The sequence below is a fragment of the Nannospalax galili genome, unplaced genomic scaffold (genome assembly GCF_000622305.1).
Source record: "Nannospalax galili isolate Female #2095 unplaced genomic scaffold, S.galili_v1.0 scaffold365, whole genome shotgun sequence".
NCBI classification, from domain to species: Eukaryota; Metazoa; Chordata; class Mammalia; order Rodentia; family Spalacidae; genus Nannospalax; species Nannospalax galili.
In genome coordinates, this window is record NW_008353234.1 from 714,925 (window position 1) to 739,031 (window position 24,107).

Genomic DNA, 24,107 nt, shown 5'->3' on the forward strand with positions numbered 1-24,107 from the left:
AAAAAAAAAAGATGTGTCCCAGGCAGGGAAAGCTGAAAAGGCTGAACTGGCAGACCCAGTTGCAGAGCTGGAGAGAGAAAAAAGGTGGGACACTTTGGCTTGTGTAAAGTCCAAGGACTCAGAGGAAAAGACAGATAATAATAAAAAGGAAAAAAAAAGTTAACTGTGCTGTAGCTAGGAAATATTCTATGCTAGAACTGTTAAAACTAGGAAAAACTTAAAAGCAAGCAAGCAGAGAGCCCCTGGCCACGTGGCTTGTGAGAGTATGGGACATGGGAGAAAATTATGTCAGTCTAAGTCCTTCAGAAACTTCACAGCTGAGTTATATAACCACCCAACCATCCTTGCGACATAGGCTGTTCAACCTAGGCCAGTGCAGGGGGGGCAGCAGTCCTTAATGTGGTGGATGGCTGAAGGCATTAAAGATACATGGTTGTCACCAAGGGAGATTAACATGATTAGCAGGGGCTGGAGGACTATAAAGGAGGGGCAGGCATTACTGAGAGAACTAGGTATGAGGAAAGCAATATATGATGTCCAGTTCACTGGGCCAGATGAGACTGTGTTCACCAGAGATATGAAAGAAAGCTTAATTCAACTGGGACCTCGAGAATGGTATGGGGCTTTAATGGTTTTACTAAGCCCTTTGATGGGACAGGATCTTTGTAAAGTGAGAGAGGCTTTGGCAGATCTAAATGATTCTGACCAGCATGTAAAACATGCCTGTAAAATAACAGAACACCCTATAAGAGGTATAAAAAAGACCAGACTGAAGAAATGGTCCACTTGGGTTACTTGAAGACAAATGTGGCAAGACTTATGTCAAGCTCAAATACCCAGAGAAAAAGTTGATAGAAAACCAAATTCGGTACTAAGGCATTTCTGGAAGGTTTTAAAACCAGAAGAACAGTTTACAAAGGACATTCGAAGGATAACAACTGTACAAGGGGTGGTTAAGAATCCCCAAGGATTAAATAAGATGCATTTCTCTTCTGATGAAGGCTATACTAGGGGTGGAAGCAGGTTTTCCCAACAAGTTCTCCCCCAGCAACCTGGTGTGGTCAATGGGAAGATGACAGATATGGCTACAGTCAGGAGGCAGACTCAGAGCCTGTCTGACTCAGGGAACCCACTAGTGCAGCAGGGACAGAAGAAACCCCCTGCCTCCTTAGCCCAGTGCAGGGTCAGGCAGCTGGAGCCAACACCTGTAAGTGTATCAAGAATAAAAGAATCCAAAGAGATAACTAAAAATGGTAAAAAGCTAACCAAATTAATGCCTTGTACCCATGCTATGGTACCTAACAAGGATCTATAGAGAAAACAGTTGATACAAATGGAAAAAACCTTTCCATGCTGTGTGAGACCTTGTCTATGATTGATTTAATATATAATGTTAACCTTCCTTCGAGTGTTTTACAGATGTGAAATCCATTTGAAAGACACCTGAAGAAGCAAAGGCCAGCTATAGCTGTAAGATTCTTGGGAGTTTTATGTAGGTTGGGTAAGATGAGGACAGAGACTCCCAAACTATATGTGTTAAGAAAATCTACGTACCAAGGGTGGGTTGCCCCTCTATGAGCTATTGGTCAGAGAGTGATCCTAGAGGTCCTCCAATTCACCAAGGCTATTGCCATTAATGTCAGTTGTACACTAGAAAGGTCAGCAAGACCATGTTGCTGAAGACACTACATGTTGTGAGCACGGGAGAAGAAGAAGAGATGGAACTGAGACTAAGCCAAAAAACTCCATGCCACTGGATGGATAACATTCATATTCATGCGGATGGTTGGGGAAGAAAGGATCCCCTATAATTCTACTCAATGATGGACCCCACATGCTGCACACTATGGACATGCCAAGCAATACCTGCAAATGCAATAATGGCTCGACCAACACATGTACAACTGACAAATTTCTAATTGGATAAGGCCAACTTCTAGGGATGGAACACACATCTGGTTCTGTACACCAGGCCAATGCCTTGCATCGAGACAGACTACAGGCCCTAGTAGAGAAGCCATCATGAGTATACTGTTTAATGAATATAGTACACCTACTGGGATATCCTCTAGGCATTTGTATTTACATTCATGTTTGTTTAAACGTGTCTACTTCCTTCCATTTGTCTTTATAGTAGAAGAAACACCACTGAGATAGATCAGTGGCCACAGCCTAAAGATGACTAATGAGGAGGCCCAAGAAACCATTATCTCACCATGATACAAGAGAGATCGCCCTACATCTACCACCCCCTGCAAGGCTCGGACGGGAAGATTGTAAGAGCAGAGGAAAGGGGTGGAGTGTCTCCCAATTGGCTAGTTCCTCCAAGGGGCAGTGCCTGCCATGTAACGTGGATTACAGAGGGGCTGCTGGGAGCCATCTTGGGATGGAAGCCGCAAGCCATGGGTAGCACACACAGCATGGGGAATGCACAGCCACACAGCAGCTCAAGGACAGAATGGACTGACTCTTATGGACCTGGGGCAAGATCGCTGGCCCTGGAGGCGTGAGCAAATACTTACGGTGACTATGGGCATGGCGCAGTCTGATATGGTGGGCTCTGAGCTGTGGCATGGGGCTAGGCACTGGGTACTCATTCTTTTGTAAGTTAATAAATGCACATAAAGATATGTTATATGGTTTGCTTGATAGCACAGGAGACCCAGAGGGAATTTGGGTGACAGGGGGTATATACTCAGGACTGGTATAACTGAATCATATGGTAGCTTTAGTTTTATTTTCTGTGAAAACTTTATACTAATTTCCACAGTATCTGCATTAGTTTACACTCCTACCAGCAATATGTAATGGTTCCTTTCCACATATCCTTTCCAGAATTTGTTGGCATTTGTTTTCATGATGATAGCTATTCTGGCTGGGGTGAAATGAAATCTCAACAATTTTTATTTGTTCAGGATAGTACACATTTTCTCAAGTTTGTTTTTGCTGCTCTTGTTTGACAGAAGTTCTTATGTAGCACTCAGGTGCACTTAGGGCTCCCCTCCAACTCATTAGGTAGCAAAGGCTGACTTTGAACTCCCAATCCTCCTGCTCGCACCTCCCAAATGCTAGGATTACAGGCATGTGTCAACATACCTGGCATATTTTCAAGTGTTTATTGGCCTTTTATATTTCTTCTTTTTGAGAATTGTTAATTCAGTTCATGGGTCCACTTATTGATCAGATGATTTGGGGATTGGTATTTAATTTTTATAATTAAGTACATGCCTAGATATTAACCTGGCTGGCATATAGTTGGCAAAGATTTTTGTCCCGTTCTGTAGGTTGTCTCTTTACTCTGCTGATTCTTTGCTGTGCTGAAAGGTCACAAACTATATATCTATATAAGTTTAATTTTTGGTTTTGGTTTTTGGATTTTTGGAGGGGGAATTTGGTTTTTGAGACAAGGTCTTATGTGTCTTAGGTGGAACTTGAACTCACTATGTAGCCCAGGTTGGCTTTGAACATTTGATCTTCCTGCCACAGAATTTCAAATGCTGGGGTTATGAGTACATGTCACTATGCTCTGTTTATATAACTTTCTTGAAGTAAAAATATTACAGACAGGGACTGGAGAGATGTCTCTGGTCAAGCGTTTGGCTGCTTTTGCAGAGGACCAAGATTCAAATCCCAGCACCCACATGGCGGCTAACAACTGTTGGTTACTCCAATTCTAGGAGAATCCAATGCCTTCTTCTGACCTCTACCAGCCTTGTACAACACGGGTGCACTTACATAAATGCAGACAATACACTCATACACATAAAATAAAAAAATAAAAACTTAAAATTTTTAAAAATAAATTAAAAATATATTACAGAGATGCAAAGTGAGTTAGTGGTTGTTATTAGGAATCAGGGATGGTGGCACAAACATCTGGGCTTGACTATAAATGGATAGTATAAAGGAGCTCTTTGTGGTATTGAAATAGTATATCTTAATTTGGTAGGAATCTGCACATAATAAAACAACACAGAACTGTAAGTATGCATTGTAGCACAGTCAACTTCCTTGTTTTAATATTGTGTTATAGTTACATAATGGGATGCTGTGCAAATGACTCATGGAACCCCTCTGAGCAATCTTGACTGTTTCCTGTAAATTAATAATTATTTCCAGATTTTTAAATTTTTCAAAAATTAGATTACATCAAATAAAATTTAAACGTTCTTGAACCATACAGAAGATGCTTTACAAGCCTAATGATCAGTTTTCATTGTACTATAGATATTCAAAAGAGGCAAGCAATAGTGAGTTCTAGTTGTAGAATGTCAGTAGGTAAGATGACCTACCAAACTTTAATACTTTTTTTCCTCTTCGAAAATGCATCTGAGGTATTTTTCAATCTGGCTTTGTATTGTTTTTGGTTTTGGTCGTTTTGGGATTGTAGGCTTAGTGTCCACACGACTGCTTTATGGTCGCTAGGGATTGAACCTAGGACTTCCTGCATGATAGTAGCCATATGCTCTTTGTGGCATTATCATGCCACATTACACTTAATACCCGAACAAAAGCAGCCTGACCTTAACTTTAGCTTTAAGCATGGGCCAGAACTCAGAGGACACATATTACACCAGATGTCTCTTGGAACTATGCTGCAGAGTCAAGCCTCACCCATACTTTTATTCAAAACCATTTCTCCTGTATCAGTTTTGGGGAACTACAAGTTTAGATCCACCCTTATCTTATCAGATAATCTTACCCTTTCATTCCTAGGCTTAAAACATGTCATACACATAAGGTCAAGCAATTCTTCTCCATCTTCATTGTTTTCAATGAACATGCATGCACTGCTTTTCATGATTTGATATGTTAATCTCACACATACACACATTCATTCACTATCTTTGGGTGAAGCAGCAAACTGAGATTCTGAGGAATCAAGATCAGGTGTCCAGATCACAAGAACACATGGTTCAGTGACTTTGTAGTTTTTGGTTGCAAGTTTAAAGGTCATTAGTCCAGGTTCTGTCTGGCTTGATTTTAATTTTTTTAAAGTATTTTTTTTAAAAAAGTCATTCCTACAGCTCTTACTACCAAGCTATACCCCAGCCCATGCCACCTCTTAAAAATAAGATTTAGAGATGCACTTTACATATGGTAATAGTCGCCCTTTCATGTGCTCAGTTGTACAAATTTTTTACTGAGCCCAGGTCCTCACACATGCCAAGCACATGCTCTACCATTGAACCATACACTTTCAAAAGAATAACACTACAGTGACCCCAAAACATTCCCTCATGTCCTTCTCTAATTCTCTCTTCCCCTATCTCCTCTCCCTCACACATTTATTTTCCTGTCCTCATAATTTTGCTTAATTCTAGGATTTCGTGAGTAGAGGCACATGTCTTTAATCCCAGCACTCGGCACTTGGGAGGCAAAGGCAGGCAGAACTCTGTGAGATCCAGGCCAGTCTGGTCTACATAGTGAGTTCCAGGCCAGCTGGAACTACAGGGAGATCCTGTCTCCTGTCTCAAAAAGCCAAAAAAAAGTTAAAATGACTTTTCTCCTATACTTTCTTCCAGAAATTTTATGATCCATTTGTATTGTTGTTTACATATAGTGTAACTATTAACATTTCCAAAGCTCTCTTTCACATATAATTATATCTGATCATTATTTGAAAACACTATAAAAACACTATGAAAACATTATTTGAAAACACTACAGCTGGTGCTGTAGATCAGTGGTAGAGCACTTCCCTAACACCTGTGAGCCTTTATGTTCAGTCCCCAACACTTCCAAGTGGGGAAAGCACTTTGAGGAAGGCACAACTGGAATTTTAAACCCCATTTCACAAGTGGCAAATTTGATTAGAGAAATCTGATTAGAGAAGTGTGGTTTCCCAAGATCCTGCAGATAATAATAGGTGAAATTGTAATGAAAGTCCAGGCCCTTGCTGTCCTGAGTCAGGATTTTTGGAGCTGGGCAGCTAGAGCTCAGGATAGTACCCTAGCAAAGTAAAAATTCCTGAGTGGGTTCTGAACAACCTATTTGGAGTGAAGGTATGAGGCACAGGCAGTGGAGTGGCCCTTTCCTCTGGTCCACTTGGGGTTACACACTTGGAGAAATAAGCTGGCCCAGAGCCCTGTTCAGGTGACAGTTACACTGAATGCTTTTATGATGATGATAATGATGATGATGAAGACTTGGAATGAGTTCAGAGGAGGACTCTGAAAATAATTACAGCTACAAAAGTAAATTAAAGCTAAGAAGAAAAGTTAAAGGAACTAAGATTATTTAACCTAGAAAAGAGAGGCTCAAGATGAAACTTGATAACAGCCTTCAAACAAACAAAAATCTTAGGCTCTCCTTCTGAGGAGTGAACAAGGGGAAATGGGCTAGAAGAATGTAAGTAAAAGGAAAACTTTCCTCCTCCCTGTTGAAAATTGTTACAGATACTCAGCCTCTAAAAACAAGATAAACTCCTTGAGAGTTGGGAGGTCAGAAATTTACCAAACATAGACTCTGGTGATGGATTTCAGCATAAGGGTTTATGTGACCATTTTGCATAGAGTCCTTGGAAATCTTCAGGTGGTCCCTGAATCTACTCTATATTCTAGTACAATCTCAGTGGGCTTTTTCTGCTTCTTAATCTTAGCATTATCTTTAAGATTTTTAGCATTTAGATTTTTGTTCCAAAGATTGAGACAAGTCTGACCATAGCTCCTAAAATTTACCTTCATGTTCCTTGCCCCTGAATCCAGGCAGTTGTTTCTAAAGCTACAGAACTGGCCTGGCATGCCTGTGTTCTGTTACAAATTTGACTAGTTCAAATCTGACAACCATGTTTAAATCTTGCTTTATATCTTGCATCTACTTGCATACCTCTCTGATAATCAGCAACCAGCTTGCTGACAGTGCAGGCCAGAGGCCCATCGGAAAGGCCAGAGAAAAGCAAAGGCAACAGCAGTATCACTAGACACCACAGTAACCTCCCTCTGTGTCCTTTTCTTTGCAGCATGGGTCGGTGCCCTTGCCATGGGTATGATCTTCTTCTGTTCTCCCATTGTGAGTATATTCACTGATCGTTTGGGCTGCCGGATCACAGCCACTGCAGGGGCTGCCGTTGCTTTCATCGGTCTCCACACCAGCTCCTTCACCAGGTAAGGCCCAGGGTTGCTGAATACTTCTCCAAGGCTGAGAATTCGCTTCTTTCATTGGGCTTCAGCTACAGACACTGCTCTCATTGTAGAATCCCCTGTGGCTCTGTCCATGTAGGGCCCTCAAAGACCAACTTGCTCCCAGGATTCATGATCCAGTGCAATTCATCAAAGAAGGGTCTATAGGAAACGTTTACAAGGAATCACCCCCAAAGGATCTAAGACTTCCAAAGTGTAGTGTAGAACATGGGGTCATAGAGCTGGGCCCAAACTGTGCTTTGACCACTAACTGGCTATGGAACAACTGATGATCATCCTTCTCTCTGGATCTCACTTTACATATCTGTAACACAAGACAATTACACATTGTTTCTTCAGACCTCTCCTAGCTCTGCCATTCTATTCCCCTCTTATGTGGCACACATTTCATGACTTTACCTTTCCTCCTAGAAGTGAGCTACTTGAGTGAGGTTGTGTGAAGATCTAGCATTCCTAAAAGATCCTTTATCTGAAGAACAGATCAGCTGAGCCCACAGCTATTTAGCATATCTGGTTCTTTTCTGGGTGTCTCTTCTACACACACACACACACACACACACACACACACACACGCGCGCGCGCGCGGATGAATTAGGACAGATAAGAATTCATGTCTTTTTCATGAGAGGGATATTCAGCAGCATCCTTTATGAAGCAGACTCAGAAGCCAGCAACCTAGCTATGTCCAAGTTGAACTAAAATTCTAGTCTTGTTGATCCCGCTGGCAGAACTTGTAGTGCTAGGTGAGAAGACTACATGTGCATTTTCTTTCTTTCCTGCCAGCCCTACAGAAGCATGTGTACAGGGGAAGGGAGAATAAAGACCCTAGCCCACAGTAGAGTAATGTAAGATTCCTAAAGAAGTCTCTTGACTTTCATAAAACACTGCAAGTTGTGATACCTCCTACCAATCTACCTGGGCTACTGTTGGAGAACAGTGACCAGGTTGATACAGAAACGGCCACAGTGACATAATACCTAGAATGGAGGCTGAGTATGAAAGAGACTTTTTACTTTGACTCGGGAGAGAGAGCCATGATTCTCTGGGCTTAAATGTCCACATGTAGTGGAGACTAAGAAGCATGTACTGCCTTAGCTGAGGCTGGTGAGGGTGAGCCAGCTTGCTTAATGACTTGAGCATTTCTGGCTGCCCAGCTTGCCCTCCAGCAGAGCTTAGATTTGGCTTGCAGTAGTTTATTGGTTCCAACCCATCCAACCCAGACAAAGGAGTAGGGAAACCATACCCTGCCTGGAACCTTCTCAGTCCTCCCAAGGCAGCAGCTTCAAACCTTCTCGGGACCCCTCTGTTGGTCAGCCTCATTTGCCCTCAACAAGCTGGTGCCTGACTCCTTGTGAGAGTGAGCTAGGCTTCTGAAATCTCTCTAGTCTCAGAGCTACACAGCAGAGGCTTATTTCTTGAGGCAGAGCAAAGCAAAATGTAAACAAATTAGCAACATACGGATCTCATTTCCCTTTGAGTCCACGTGGGCTCAGGCACAGGATGGAAATGCACCCAGATGTGACATTTTCTTCTGGCACTCTCAGCCTATTGCAGGGGGCATTTTGTTCTCTAGTCCCTGACCCCCTACTCTGCTCTTTCTGAAAGAATATTTTCCAAGTCAAGAAACTTTCTGGATGACTTCATGTCCAAGGGAAAACAAATGGTTCTGCTTGTGGCTAGAGCTCCAAGTCCTATTTCCTATTGTCTCAGATCAGGGCTCTGAGTCCTTTCAGATGACGAGTAGGTCAGAGCACAGGGCAGCACTGATGAGGCTCTAGCAAGCCCAGTTCAAGTTCCTCCTGTCTTGGAGCCCAGCTAGAAATAGATTCACCACACAGCACCATGAACTGAATCTCATGTTTCCTTCACAGCCCCCTTCTTTTAGGCCTGGCTCCTCTCCCTTAGATAAGGACCTAGGCGAGGCCAATCCCATAAGGTATTTATAATCTAATAGGAGAAGACCCCAAGGAACCTAACAGAAGAGAACACTAAGCTTAGCTATATGTTGTAAATAGAGACAACCTGTTAGAAACTAAATTCACATCCAGTGAATACAAGCAAATGGAAGTTAACAATGATAACAGTTATCTTGGCATTGAGAATCTAATACCACATTGGTAGTGCAGCATAGGTCCAGTTCTTTAGTCTAAAGACTAAGTCTGTGTCTGGGGAACAATAACCTGACTAAGAAGAGCACTGATTAATTTAGTGGCCTGATAAGAACTATTGCAAAATATAGCATCAAAAATAAAATAAAACTCTTCACTAGGTTGTGTCAGTATTTTCTGAGGACAGATAGCTGGCCAAACTGACCTGCCCATGGCTTTTCCCTTTCCAGCACTTTGCCTTCTGTTTTAGAGGCTTATGACAGAGCAGGGCCAAAGAGTTTTAAGCCAGGACCTGTCTTTCTTGGCCAGGCCTACAACTTGAGACTCCACTTCCTGTCAATTAACCAGGCTACTCTATGGGAACTAATCCAAACCAATGTTCAGCAATAGATAAAGAACTCTGAAAATTAAAGGGACTCCTTAACTCATAGTCCCAATGGAAATCATTCAAGGCTTGAGATATAACACTTGAGATATTTGGACCATGGGCAAGGTTGCAAGGAAAGGGAATTCTCCTGAAATCATTAGCCATTTTCTGAAATATTAAGGGCCTTGAGAGCAGAGAGACACTGAGGAGTCCCATGGAGAGTCTCAGCTTTCCAGAGTTTTGGCTTCTTGTGAACCTTTGTTGTTACTTAGAATAAAGCTTTGGTCCCCCAGCCCACTTGTAGTGTCTAGGTAAGAAGTAAGATGAGGGGCTGAAGAGATGACTCATCAGTTAAGAGCATGCACTGCTTTTCCAGAGGACCTGAGTACAATTCTCAGCACCTATATCAGGTGGCTCATAACCACCTGCAACTCCAGTTCCACGGGGATCCAACTCCTCTAGCTTCTCAGGGCACCTGTAGTCATGTTCACAGACACATATAGGCATATAGACACATATATACACATAATTAAAAACAATAAAATTAAACAACAAAAATAACTCTTTAAAAGAAACAAAGATGAAACTTCTCTCCAAGGCTCTGATTGTCTCCTTATAACCCCTCATCTAGCCTCTGCAAAGGCCAATTCTGGCTTTCTTTCTTTTAGAAAAAAACATCTTTCATGCTATGAGTTATGCTATAATCATATAGATCTGAATTCAAGCCTACGGCTATATTTTTTAATGAGATAGGGTCTCACTGTGTATCCCAGGCTACCTTGAACTCCTGATCCTCCTGCCTTAGCCTTCCAAGTACTGGGATTACAGGTGTGTGTCACATCTGTCTCAAGGCCAAGCTTTTTTGAAGTCCAGTAGTTACTTTGGGCAACAAACCTCCCTGATTCTCTGCTTCCCCTTCTGCAAAGTGAGATTCAGAAAGTTCTTTATCTCCTCTACAGGTCAGTGGTAAATGGGGCTGTGGGTTAAGGGTGGAGGAATTGATGTCTCCAAGGATGAAGGAGGGAGGTAGGTAGATTTTTGTCAGGCTGCTGAAAATAGCCCTTGGTATTTCTCCCACAGCTCCCTGAGCCTGCGCTACTTCACCTATGGGATTCTCTTCGGTTGTGGCTGTTCCTTTGCTTTTCAACCATCCCTCGTCATCCTGGGCCACTACTTCCAACGCCGCCTAGGTCTGGCCAATGGTGTGGTATCTGCTGGGAGTAGCATCTTCTCCATGTCATTCCCCTTCCTCATCAAAATGCTGGGGGATAAGATCAAGCTGGCCCAAACCTTCCAGGTGCTAAGTACCTTCATGTTTGTTCTTATGCTGCTGTCACTCACCTACCGGCCCCTCCTGCCCAGCTCCCAAGACACCCCAAGCAAGAGAGGTGTGCACACCCTGCGCCAGCGCTTTCTGGCTCAGCTCCGGAAGTACTTCAACATGCGAGTGTTCCGCCAACGCACCTACCGCATCTGGGCCTTCGGGATTGCTGCTGCTGCCCTTGGCTACTTCGTTCCCTATGTACACCTGGTGAGGAATAATTTGATTTCAACCTGCCTGGAGTCCAGAGGGTGGAGGTGGAAGACATTGAAAGGATAGAGCTGGGATCTTTGAAAAAAGAAACAAAACAGAGCTGAGCATAGCTCAGGCTTGTAATCACAACAGTTGGGAGACTGAAGAAGGAAGATTGGTATGATTTTGATGCCAGCCTAGGCTAAAAAGTAAGACCCTGTCTCAAGCAAATAAAGAAAAAAGGAGCGAAACAGTGATTGGAGAGAGAGAGAGAGAGAGAGAGAGAGAGAGAGAGAGAGAGAAAAGAGAGCATGGATCCAGAGAGAGCCTCAATGGTAAATATCCACTGGACTCTAGGATGGGATGGTAGGGTGGTTCATTAGGGGAAGGCCCAAGAGCCATGGCTTCCCCCATGATTAAAATTTAAGCAGAAGCCAGACCTGGTGGTGAAAATCTAAAATCCCAGCTGCTCCAGAGGTTTGCAAGAGGATTACAAATTCAAGCCCTGCCTGAACTACAAGATTAATTCAATCCAGTCTGAGCAACTTAGTGAGACTATGTCTCAAATTAAAAAAAAAAAAAAGATAAAAAGAGGGCTGCAATGGCCGGACGTGGTGGTGCACGCCTTTAATCCCAGCACTCGGGAGGCAGAGGCAGGCAGATCTCTGTGAGCTCAAGGCCAGCCTGGTCTACACAGTGAGTCAGGGAGACCCTGTCTCAAAAAAGCCAAAAAAAAAGAAGGCTGCAGATCTCAGTGGTGGAGTGCTTGCCTAGCATGCACTGGACCCTGATTTAATCACTAGTACTGAAAAAAATAATTGGATAGATGGTCTTTAGGAGATAAGCATCATTGGGAGCATAGCTCAGATAACCTAAGACATAGTTTGTAAAGATTGTTCTGTGGAATGTTGGTCTTTGTGGTCAAATGATTTTGTTCAGAAAATAACATGTGGGAGCTCTCTGGATTCGTAATATGTAGTGATCCCTTTAATGTAGTAACAAATCTTGCAGTTTTTTTAAAAAAAGGCCTAATCAACTCTGTTTATCCAGCATCACTAAACTTACTTGACCACAGAACTGTTGGTTGTAGACCAGCTGTTATTCTCCACATACTTTGAGGTGGTTTTTTGTTGTTGTTTTGGGTTCTGTGTGTGTGTGTGTGTGTGTGTGTGTGTGTGTGTGTGTGTGTGCGTGCCAGGGCCCTATCCATTCTAGGCACATGGTCTATCATTAAGCTACATCCCCAGTATATAAGCAGCCAGAGGGCTTTTCCTGAATCTGGGGTACACGGAAGAAGGGTGTTGCTCCAATCAGAGGCTGCCATCCTGTTCCAGGGAAATGGGCAGTAGAGAATCCTGGATATGTCAGCATTTATCCAGTCAGCTCTTCTTTCTCCTCTTATTTGGGGGTCCTGGTGTTATGCCTTTCAGATGAAGTATGTGGAAGAGGAATTCCGGGAAATCAAGGAGACCTGGGTGCTCTTGGTATGTATTGGGGCTACCTCAGGCCTTGGACGTCTTGTGTCAGGCCACATCAGTGACTCTATTCCTGGACTTAAGAAGATCTACCTGCAAGTAAGTGTGTCCATTTGTCTACTGTGGGGAAGAACAGCCTGCCAAAAGTTCTCCCTGGGCTCTAAGATAGAGAGATGGGGTATATCTCTGCAGTTCTCTGAGTCCCAGCTATGACATCAGCTTTGTATAACATGGTAGACAATCGAAGCCTCAGTTACCCTTGCTTTCAAAGGCAGTTATCCTTGTTTGGCCTCCTTCATCAAAATGGACTAAGAATTCAGAGAGAGCAGTGTATATGGAACCTTGTAGAACATGTTACACAGATGCTTTTAATTAATAATAGCTCAACATATGAAAGTGGGAAACCAATGCCACAAGTTCGATGCTTCCCCATGTAAAGACTGCTTGCACTACTTCTCTATGCTGTCCCGACATCTGTAGCACTCAGTAGCCTAGTGTCTGTCTCTTCCGGACCTGGGACCAGGTTCATTTCTTCTCACATTTCCAGAGCTACTTAGCATCAGGCACTAGTTCTGAAATGCCATCCTACCAATGGACACCAAAATTGTGCCAGAAAAGGACAGACCTTACTCAGCCTTACTAGTCCTCATTTTTTCATATTTGCACAGTAAGAATAATTCTTCCCTTTCCTATCTCACCTAAAACAGGCATCAAAATAAATATAGGGGTAACCAAGAGTTTAGTCTTTTAGACAGTGACACAAATTTCCTCATGTTGTGGGCAATAGAGTTACATGTGGGCATGTGTAGACAGATGCTCCAGATGTCACTTTATGAGTGAACTGGGTTCTGTCTAATTTGAATACAGGCTACCAGTCAAAATGTCAGTCTTCGGCTGGAGAGGTGGCTCAGCGGTTAAGAGCACTGACTATTCTTGTAGAAGACCCAGTTTCGATTCCCAGTACCTACATGGCAGCTAACAACCATCTGTAATTCCAGTTCCAGGGGATAAGTGACTCACCAAGGTCAAACAAAGAGCTTGTGTCTGAGATAAACCAATTGTGAAATTCTGAATTCCTGTGCAAATATAAGCAAGTGCTTTATCTCAGTGGCTTTTATGTGTGCTCTCTCAGCCTTTTTCACCCCCCCCCCACTATGAGTCTTTCCTATCTTTCCTGCCAGTATTAGCAGCTTCAAGATGATGCCAGAAGGTTCTGGAAGTAAGCATAAGCTGGCACTGGGCCAGAACTTTGTCTTGAGGAGAGACAGAAGCCCATGCCTAGTGCTATAGCTCAGTACCTCTCACCACAGTCCCTAGCAGAAAGGCAGGGCGTAAGCCACTTTTGCTTTCTATTGTGCAGCTCGAGTTCCAAGTGACAGGGAGGCACAGCTAGTTAGAAGCTCAACTAAGTAGGACTCAGGACTTCTTCTGATTCTCCCCACCCACTCTGCTCCTGCCCCTTTTCCTCTTAATTAACATAGTTTCAACACTTAGAATAATAGAAAATAGCTGTAGAATATTATAGCTAAGGTACCTTCTTCATCGTTTAGCACCCTCATTTTACAAATTGAGTGCTTTGGGGGTAGAAGGATGAGCCAGTCAATAAAATGCTTGCCTTACAAGTGAAAGGATCTGCATTTGGTCATCAGAACCCCTGTTTAAAAAAAACAAGCAAAAATGGGGGGCAGCAAGATGGCTCAGTGAGTAAAGGTACTTGCTACACAAGCCTGGCAACCTGAATTCAATCCCTAGAACCCATGTAAAGGTGGAGTTTTCATCTGACTGCAACATACACATTATGGCACATGATGTACCCAGATACACACACATTATGCACAAGTGCATGCACATGCACACACACACACAAATGATAACTAATTTTTTAAAAAGCTGGGCATGAGCCGGGCATGGTGGCACATGCCTTTGATCCCAGCACTCAGGAGGCAGAGGCAGGAGGAACTCTGTGAGTTCAAGGCCAACCTGGTCTACATTGTGAGCTCCAGGCCAGCTGGGACTACAGAGAGACCCTGTCTCAAAAAGACAAAAAAAAAAAAGCTGGGCATGGTGGCACTCACTCACTTATTACACACCACTGGGGAGGTGGTGCTAGGTGGTGAATTCCTAGGGATTGCTTACCTAGTCTAACTGCTGAGCTTCAGACCAGTGTTAGATCCTGTCTCAAAAGAAGTACATGGCCTTCTGAGGATGACGCCAGAGGTTGTTCTCTGGCCTCTGTATGTATGTCCACATGTGCCCCTGCACATGCACCCACAAATACACACACACACACACACACACACACACACACACACACACATGCACACACGCACAGAAAGCAATTCAGTGTTCCAGAACCAAAGCACAAGACAATATATGAACTTCTCCTCTGTAGTTTTTTAAGATACACCATCACAGGAACTGGCCTCCTTTGCTCTCAGGGTCAGCTGCAGGAGTACAGGCATTGGGAGGAAAATAGGGTATGTAGCCTCAGGTTCTGAAGAGCTGTCCAAGTAGACTTTATGGTTCTGATAGTTGGTGAAGACAGCAGACATGCCTGACATATAGTCCCCTCATAGTCTGTTGGAAAGGAAATAGAGACAACCTGCAAGATAGCCTCACTTTGGGCCATTATTAAAGACTGGTTTCCAGTTCCAGGAGGGATTTTTAATTTCCAAACCTTGGCAAGGCCTTGTGCAGGATGAAAACAGGGAGGTAGACAAAATAGTTAGTGACTATAGCTAATTAAAATCAGTTAATGGGGTCCTTTGTGGTATTAAATCTTAACTGCCATAATTGGTTTGGTTGAAAGATGGGGCTGGTTTTGTCACATAGTTATGTGTGAAGTGCATAGAGGAGAAGTTGAGGTGCCTTATTTCTTATTATTAGCTTCTGCCTAGCTACCTCAAAAGGGACTGGATAAAATTCAAGGTCCCTCAACAAAGACATATCCTCAGATGACATTATTCTTTCTAAAAAGCAACACCAACTGATTGACCTAACAAAACAACCATCAGCAACAACATGGAACATCTTTAGCACACAAAGCAGATTTAACCTCTATTTCTTCTGTGTTCCTGGGTAAGTTAGCCCAACTATTAGTCAACTACAAACTATTTGAAAAACCTTGGGTATCTTAAGGCCTTAGTAATCAGATCACGTCATAGCTCTGGCCCTGATATGACCTGGCTCGGCCAGCTTCAGTAAGTTGGGAGTAGGGGCTCCTCTCTCTGCCTGCAGCCTAGGTCTTCAGCCTGTACCAGAGACACAGGCTGCAAATGTCCTTAATATTTTTATTTTATTTTATTTTATGCATATAAATATATTGCCTACATGTATGTAAGTGCACCCATGCCATACAGTGCCCGTGGAGATCAAAAGAGGGTATCGGATCCCCTAGAACTGGAGTTAATGGATGGTTGTTAGCCACCATGTGGGTGTGGGATTCGAACCTGGGTCCTCTGCAAGAGCAGCCAGTGCACTTAACTGCTGAGCCAGCTGTCCAGCCCCCTTAACAAATTTTTGAAAAGCAGTAGTGCTTTCAGTGGCCCTTCATCTGTTGAGAGAGAAAACAACTGGTCTCTAGAAAGACAGTGTCTTTGTTTTGGAATCACTTTACTCAGCCCAGAGAAATCACAGTGGCTAGTCAGTGCTCATGGGCTAGTTTTAGGCTCTGCAGATACCCTCCTAGTAGCTTAGCTCCCTTGCAAGACTCCTTGTTGCCTTCTTAGCTTGCAGCCAAGCCCAAAGGCTCTTAGAAACACAATGCCTGAAATGTGTGAGATGGTGGATGTGACCCAAATCCTAAAGCACAAGGAACCTGAGTGAACATCCCAATGGTCTCTCTTGGGTCCAGATGTTTCCTAAAATCTACCTCCACAAAGCTTCTTTCCCATATTAGTAAGCTGCACCTTCCATCGAAGCCCCCATCTAATCATCATAAAAGCCTTCCTCTCCTCCTCTCTGCCTCTTCCCATACCTTACTTGGATCTGAGAACACCAACATGGCCTGATCCTAGGTCCTGATCCCTGGGACAGGCAGATGCAGGATCAGAAATCAGAAAACAATTCCTCCCTTTATCTCAGCGACTACTACAAAGACCAACTTCTTTGACCAGGGGTTACATCCTCCCTCTCTCAAGATTTCTAAAACATCTTGCTAGATTCAGCTTAAGCAGAGGCACTTTTAAAGGATAGACTCTTCAATACAAACTTAGAAGGGGCATGAGTATATAGTAAATAATCTTCAACTACTCTGCCTGTTGATACCCCACCCCACCTCATTTTACAGATGGGAGAAATGAAGATCTGAGAAAGGAGATGTCATTTACTATGTGTTTTTTTTGGCTGGTCAGCACATGACTTTAGGTTCTTCTTCCTCTAGGTCCTTTCATTCCTGCTCCTGGGCCTGATGTCCATGATGATCCCCCTGTGCCAGGACTTCGGGGGCCTCATCGTTGTTTGCCTCTTTCTGGGTTTGTGTGATGGCTTCTTCATCACCATCATGGCCCCCATCGCATTTGAGCTGGTGGGCCCCATGCAGGCCTCACAGGCCATTGGCTACCTCCTGGGCATGATGGCCCTGCCAATGATTGCTGGGCCCCCCATTGCAGGTGAGCTGATTTCTGGAGAAGGTGTGAGTCTCATGTTCCCTGGGAGGGTTCTAGCTTTTTTGAGTATCTCCACTTAAGCTCCTTCCATTCTGATTTTCTGTGTGAACACCTCTTTAGACTGCAGGAAACCCCTTCCCATCACTGATGGAAGAGATTAAACACAGTATAACAGCATAAATTCACTTTGGAGTATATGCTGTCCATGACTATGTATGTTTCACTGGGGTTTTGTTTTAGATAGCATGGCTCCTTCCAGAAGAGTAGAAAGAAAAATAAGTTTGGCCTTCTTGATGTTATGTTACCCAGGTTAGCCTGGAACTCGCTAGGCAGACCAGGCTGGCCTCTAACTCTTTATACTCCTGCCTCAGCATCCAAGTTCTGGGATTGTTCAGATGAGCACCATCATACCTGACTTTGATCCAATTTTCTCATTACTCTCTCCACAGTCCAGTGATTATTTTCAATGAGGTTGGGAAAAGAAGTGGGAAAATAGAAAGTTGACCCTTGTTTTATTAAAACTTAGTGGCACCCTCCTCCTCCTCCTCCTCCCCCTCCTCCTCCTCTTCCTCCTCCTCCTCCTCTGTCTCTACTGGCTTTGGAACTGAGCCCATAAAAGAGATCTGATTTTTAAAATATCCCAGGACTAACAAAGTACTAGTATGCCATCCTAGCCTCCTCCCTCCCAGAAGGGCACTTGTGGATACCTCAAGGAACACAAGAAACAGGAAAACCAATGAAAAGAGAATTTCATCTCCTTTCTAGGCATTTACTGCAAACATCAGTTCATGTGTTAGCCACCACGCCCCCACATTTGTCAAATGCACTAATTCAACAAATATTCCTTGAATACCAATTATGTGCAAGGCGTTCTGAGGGCAATGTGTGATAGTGGAAAATCTTTCAATAAAGGCTGTTATGTAATAGGAACACTTTCTAATGGGAAAGGGGAGCCTCTACCCAGTCAGAGAGTGTTACAGAATCCACAATTCTGCCCTTTTTGCTTACTTATGTCCCAAGTAAACAAAAGAATAAGGGTCTTTCCGCCTTTTCTGGGAAGCTTTCTGGATTCATCTTCACAATGATGTACCTCATATTAGCTTCTGAGGTGAGCATCTCACACCAAACACACCAATGGCAGCTGGAAGAACCCAGAGGGCTCCTTCATACATGTAACCGGAAGAAAATACGCACATTCATTTTCCTCTAAGGGCAATTGGAACATCAGAGAAAAAGCCGAGATGATGACTGGCAAGATATCCCAGTGGATAAAACACTTGCCAAACAGGGGGCTGGAGAGATAGTTCAGCACTTAAGAACACTGACTGTTCTTGCAGAAGGCCTGGGTTCGAATCCCAGCACCCACATGGCAGCTAACAGCTGTCCATAACTCCAGTTCCAGGGGATCCAAAAGCCTCTTTTGTCCTCTGTGGGCACTGCACGACATAGATACACTTACTTACATGCAGCCATAACACTCATACTCGTAGAATTAAAAAAATAAAGAAAATATTAAAGAAAAAAACACTTGTCAAACAAACCTGATTATCTAAGTTTGATCCCCAGAACCAACATAAAAGTGGAAAGAGAGAGCCAACTCCACAAATTTTTCCTCTGACAAATATGTCCACATGCATACCGTGTTATGCACATGAAACCCCCCAGCACATGCACATCGTATACACACACACACACATACACACACACACACACACACACAATAGAAAAATAAATAAAATTTTAATGTTAAAAAAGAACTCAGCTGAAATTTTCCACAAGAACAAAATGAGGGTGGGATGGGGACTACCACCATGAACCAAGGCAAGGCTTCACTGTTCTCTGGAGTTCTTTGGAACTAAATTTCTTTGTAACTTCAGCCTTAGGAAAGACTGGAAGGTGATTATAAGCTTGATGAAAGACAAAATGCAGAAAATTAAGAGAAGGTTTATTACTGTCTTTCCTAATGAGTTTTCACCTCAGGGGCCTATAGCCCTATAAGCATGGGTAGAGCCACCTGCCTTGAAGTTGAGGGCACTCCAGAGTCAAGACAGCACAGGCCAACACTCTCCCAGAAGAGGGAGAGAGCACCTCTGGGTGACAGGGCAAAGCTGAACTGAACTCCTGTCTCTTGACCCTTTCAGGCCTCCTTCACAACTGCTTTGGTGACTACCACGTGGCCTTCTACTTTGCGGGTGTGCCCCCCATCATCGGGGCTGTAATCCTCTTCTTTGTCCCGCTGATGCATCAAAGGATGTTCAAGAAGGAGCAGAGGGATTCCAGCAAGGATAAGATGTTATCCCATGATCCAGACCCCAACGGAGAACTGCTGCCTGGTTCCCCAACCCCGGAAGAGCCAATTTAATGCCTATGTCTTGCCATTGTGTGCTCCTCCCTAGCCTCATCCCTCCATTCCCCACCCCTCCATCCTCGCTCAGCATTTACATTTTTGCCACCAGCACACTTGTTCCCAGACTTGTGCACACAGCATTTCAACCACCTGACCATCTCCTCTGAGCCAATGCTCTCGGTGTTCCAAACTCATTAACCAAATTCTCCCCATGAATACCTTGAAACTTGCCAGGCCCTTCTTCTCCTGGGATCTGGGAAAGTATGGCATCCCCCAACCCCCAGCCTTTGGATCCTATCCATATGCTTTCTAACCAGGGGAAGGAGGAGGATGTAACCTCTGGCCCCAGCTTCTTAGTCACCCACTACAATCAACTGTCAAAGGTGCTACTATGTCCCAGGAACCTAGTAGGGGAGACTCAAACTTCTGTTTGCTGAGGAATTCATTTCTATTCATCCTTGGAAGCCACTTGGGGTTTGGGGAGGAAGGACAAAGGAGACAAGGAGCCTTGATTCATCTCTCAGCTCCTGAAAGCTCTGCTTCCCAAGGGATGAGTACAGGCAGCACCCCACGATATGCTTGGTTAACAGTCTGCTTTCCTCTTCCCTTTTATTTTCCCTCTACTGTCTTCTCTCCATTTTCTTCCCCTCTATTTCTTTTCATGATTGTCATAGACACCTAGGTGCTTGGAGAAAGGAGGGACTCAGAGCTTGGGTCAAATCAGCTTCATCTTGAGCCACTCCATCCCTAAAACTAGCATTAATCCTACTTATCTCAGGCTGAGCCACATCTCACTTTTTGGCTCAAACTGATATAATTATAGACTGGAAGAGCAGACCATCATACAGGGAAGGGACTTTAAACACCACAGAGTTCCATGTATCACTCATTAACTTTTACAGATTTCCCAAGCCAACACATTAACCAAGCGGCCATCCCAGCTTCCCATCCTTGTATCCACTTGTCAAAATGTGAAGAAGTTCCTTTCATCTCAGCAGACACAGGAGGGCTGATGACAGTGCACTGGCATGGTGGGGGAAGGTGCTGTGGTTAATGACATAGTGAAGGACCAACTCCTCCATCTCCCAATTTTCTATTTCCGCCTGGACCAAGTCAAGAAATGGACTGATCTAGGGAAAAAAAAGTCATTCTGCACCTGGATCCCAAAAAAGGTATAGGCAACAGCTGCACATAAAGTTGGGCAATTTCTTTTAAGAACAGGAAGCCATCTTAGCCTTTACTACCCACTATGTCCCCTATGCTGGGTACTCTGGGCCACTCTCCTTAGTGGGCATTAAAGGTACCAGGAAAAGTAGGCTCTGGACCACCTTTGTCCCTCTGAACTTGGTACCAGATGCTTCCCTACACCTAGGCTCTGGGCAACAGTCTTACTGAAGAGCATTCCAAGTGCCCCTGGCTGGAGGCAAAAGGCACTGCCAGGCTATGTCCAGCTGCACAGCTCACCTCATTAGGAGCTCAGCCTCTTTCCTCCCTCTTTGTGTCTCTTTCTCTCCTCTCTAGGCCTTTGTCTATTGTGTTCCTGTCACCCAACCTTTCATCATGTTTTTGCCAGACATCTCTGGCTGTTACATGAAGCCAACAGTAACTTGCCACCCCAAGCCAGGGTCATCCCAAGACCAAGAGGATGAGGTTGCTCTGAGGGCCTCCAAAGACGACAATGGTCCCCATACATGAGTTTTTCCGTTACTAACAGGCAGCTGGGGTATGGTTGGCCTCTGATGTTTCATTCAAGGCCGAAGTCCTAAGTCCCCCTCCTCTGGTCCCAGTCCAGCTCTTATCAACTCCCCAAAGGAAAACCCATTGGTTCTTGGCTCCATGGGCAGGAAAGGGCAGAGTTACTGTCCTGTCAGCTCAAGCTTCTATGGAACAGGAGAAGCTGGGCCCCAGGAGCCCTGTAACTCCCAGGAGAGGCCACTGAAAATACTGGAACAACAATGCCCCTGTTTCCATTCCTCACCCCCACCAAGCCCTGGGGCAGGGATAAGGGGCTGAGGAGTAGCCTCAAGTGTGAGAGTGCAGGGTCTTCGTTGTTTATGGCTAGATCCCCCTTAAGAGCCAGGCTGCCACCCACTTCTCTGCAGATAAAGGAAAGACATTCACAGGTCCCAAATCTGCCCACCTAACATTGACAGGATGTCAATTTACTATTTCCACACATGTGCATGTGCATGTGTGGGCTTGTGTGCTTTTTGAGAGAATGTTGGTTGGCCAAAACAGCAGTATTAATATTTAGAATAGGATGCAGTCTCTTATGCACCACTAGTTAAAACTAGGAGAATGAACAAAATTTCAGAGCTTGAGACCTGGGACATTTAAATCCTGAAGGGGTTTGGAACAAAATAAACAGATCTAAATGTTTGGTTTTGATATGTATTTTGTCTGCGAGGGTGAACCAACTTTAATCTGGTTAACAGCAGGAAGTTTAGCTTTAGAATTGAAGTTTCATTCCAAACCATTTTTCTTCCTGGATCTCTATTCTCTGGAAAAGCTGACAGTGGAAAAATAGAAGAACTATGGAGGGGATTTGGGTTGGGGGACTGCTTGAGACTGAAATTTTTAGGGCACCCTAAAGCGGAAAAGGTGGTTACTTTCCAAAATGAAGACATAATTGCTGGCCGAGTTGGAATAGAGGCCCTGTCAAGGTCCTAACCTTTCTTCCTATCACCTTGCTACAAAAGTGCTGCACTGGAAATCAACAAATACAACCCAACCCCTGTTTCTCTCCTTTATGTTATTGCTGGGAAACTTGAAGAGGTTAGAAGAGCTGAGTTACATAAGCCCACAGCCCCAGAGTCTGGAATGTAGGGTGATATAGGAGAGAGGCTCACAGAAAAGACAAAGGTAAGAGTAACCTTAAAGTTCTCCATTTTCCTTTAATTTTAAATGAAAAAACTGAGACCTGGTGAAAGGGAGGGGCCTTTGCAGATTCACACAGTTCATCAGCGACAGAGCAAACTGAGGTTTTTCCCACTTCATCAACTGTACATAGCAAGCTCATTTCCTAAAGAGGGTCAGCGGGACTAACTTGGAGCGAAAATAAAAGCTGAGCAAAATCTCACTTTCATCTTACCCCACCTCTTCACCATTGTCCTCACTCCTAACCAATACAAAGCCTTGCTCTTCTCTCTCCAAACCACTCTAGACCTTCATGTAGCCTTGGCTTTGGAGACCTAATTCTACCAACTATCCTTCCATTCCCACCAACCCAAGAGTTACAAATAAAATCCAGCTCCCTTTGTCCATGTACGGGACCAAGCAGGGACAAAGAGAAGCCACTGATTTCCTTTGGGAGAGGATGGTTCACCACCCAGCTCTTGGCTATTGTGATTCACCCTGCTCAGTGCAGACACCCTTGGGCTGCTGGCCTCCTCACCTCCTCCCACTGAGGCTAATTATTCTGTCCCAGTGCCAGGCCCCAGGCCTTCTCACCCAAGATCTTCTGCTCCCTCAGTACCTCCCCCAGACCCCCCAGGGCTCAGTCTGTGTTTGATCACTCAAGATCATTAGATTTCAAAGCTATGGAATCCCATAATTTTTATGAGCATATGCTCTCCCTCAGGGCCTTTTCATGTCTGCAAAGGCAGCCAGCAGTTCCCAACTACTTCTCCACAGAAGCAGAGCAGGCCAGCTGACAGGGATTACAAATCCCCAGTGCCTGACAGCTGGTACTAGGAGAGGGTGGGTGTTGCTTAGAACAAACATGAGGCAAGTTGTGAAATTCCAATAAGCCGAAAAGTACCAGAGACCACAGAAGAACAAGGAAAGGGATTGGATACCCACCTTCCCAAAGGGTTGAGGAGGCAGAGCTTCAAAGGCCTTTTGATGCTTGCCTTTCGGCTCTCTCTAGTGGCCATTGCACACAAAGCACCATGACTGGTTTGGTTTTTTGTTTTGTTTTATTTTTATCATATCAGCAACATATCCTAGGGACCTGATGGGTGTCTGGCACTCTGGAGCGTCCAGAAACTTAAGGAATGAAAAGAATAAAATTAGAGACAATTAGGACACAAGAAGGAATTTGAACTATCTTCTTTCCAAGATATCCTTTCCTCCTCTGCGCCTCAGTGGCCTACAGCTGCAGATCTTGGCGCCAAAATTCGCGCTACTCGGGGTCAGGACAGGGGCCACCACGCCCCCACCCGGACAGAGGCGCCACGTGCCCTCCTGCTTGCGCAGTCTCTGGCCTCCTGGGCCAATCACTAGTCCGGAAGAACTATCCGTGCACCTCGTTTGTTCGTTGGTTTCTTACTGAGCCCGAGCCTAATAAAATTAGCCTATTGCTCACATGTAAGAAGTGTCAAAACAGCGTCCAGGGGGAGGTACCTCCCTCCCGGCTGCCATCCGCAGCACATGTCACACCCTAGCCGCAACCTCCTGGTTACCCTGCTCCTTCGGCAGACCCACAGGATGAGCTGTGCACCCCTCTCCTTTCCCACTCCATGTGTCCCCGCAGTCTCCTGCCGCCTGGAACATCCTGAGGGTACAGGCAGCGCTGGGTGGTGTGTGGTCCCCCCGTCCCCGTCCCCC

At 44.4% G+C, this 24,107-nt stretch overlaps 1 protein-coding gene across 1 annotated transcript in view; it reads left to right on the plus strand.

Annotated features, from left to right (window-relative positions):
* Positions 1-21,942, plus strand: part of Slc16a2 (solute carrier family 16 member 2) — a 138,389-nt gene extending 116,447 nt beyond the window's left edge. Inside the window, exons 2-6 of the mRNA XM_008850471.3 lie at positions 6,962-7,106; positions 10,698-11,148; positions 12,561-12,704; positions 16,987-17,215; positions 19,354-21,942. Coding sequence (XP_008848693.1) covers positions 6,962-7,106; positions 10,698-11,148; positions 12,561-12,704; positions 16,987-17,215; positions 19,354-19,574 — 1,190 coding nt within the window. The 3' untranslated portion in view covers positions 19,575-21,942. The remainder of the gene's footprint in view (positions 1-6,961; positions 7,107-10,697; positions 11,149-12,560; positions 12,705-16,986; positions 17,216-19,353) is intronic.
* The last annotated feature ends 2,165 nt before the right edge of the window (positions 21,943-24,107 follow it).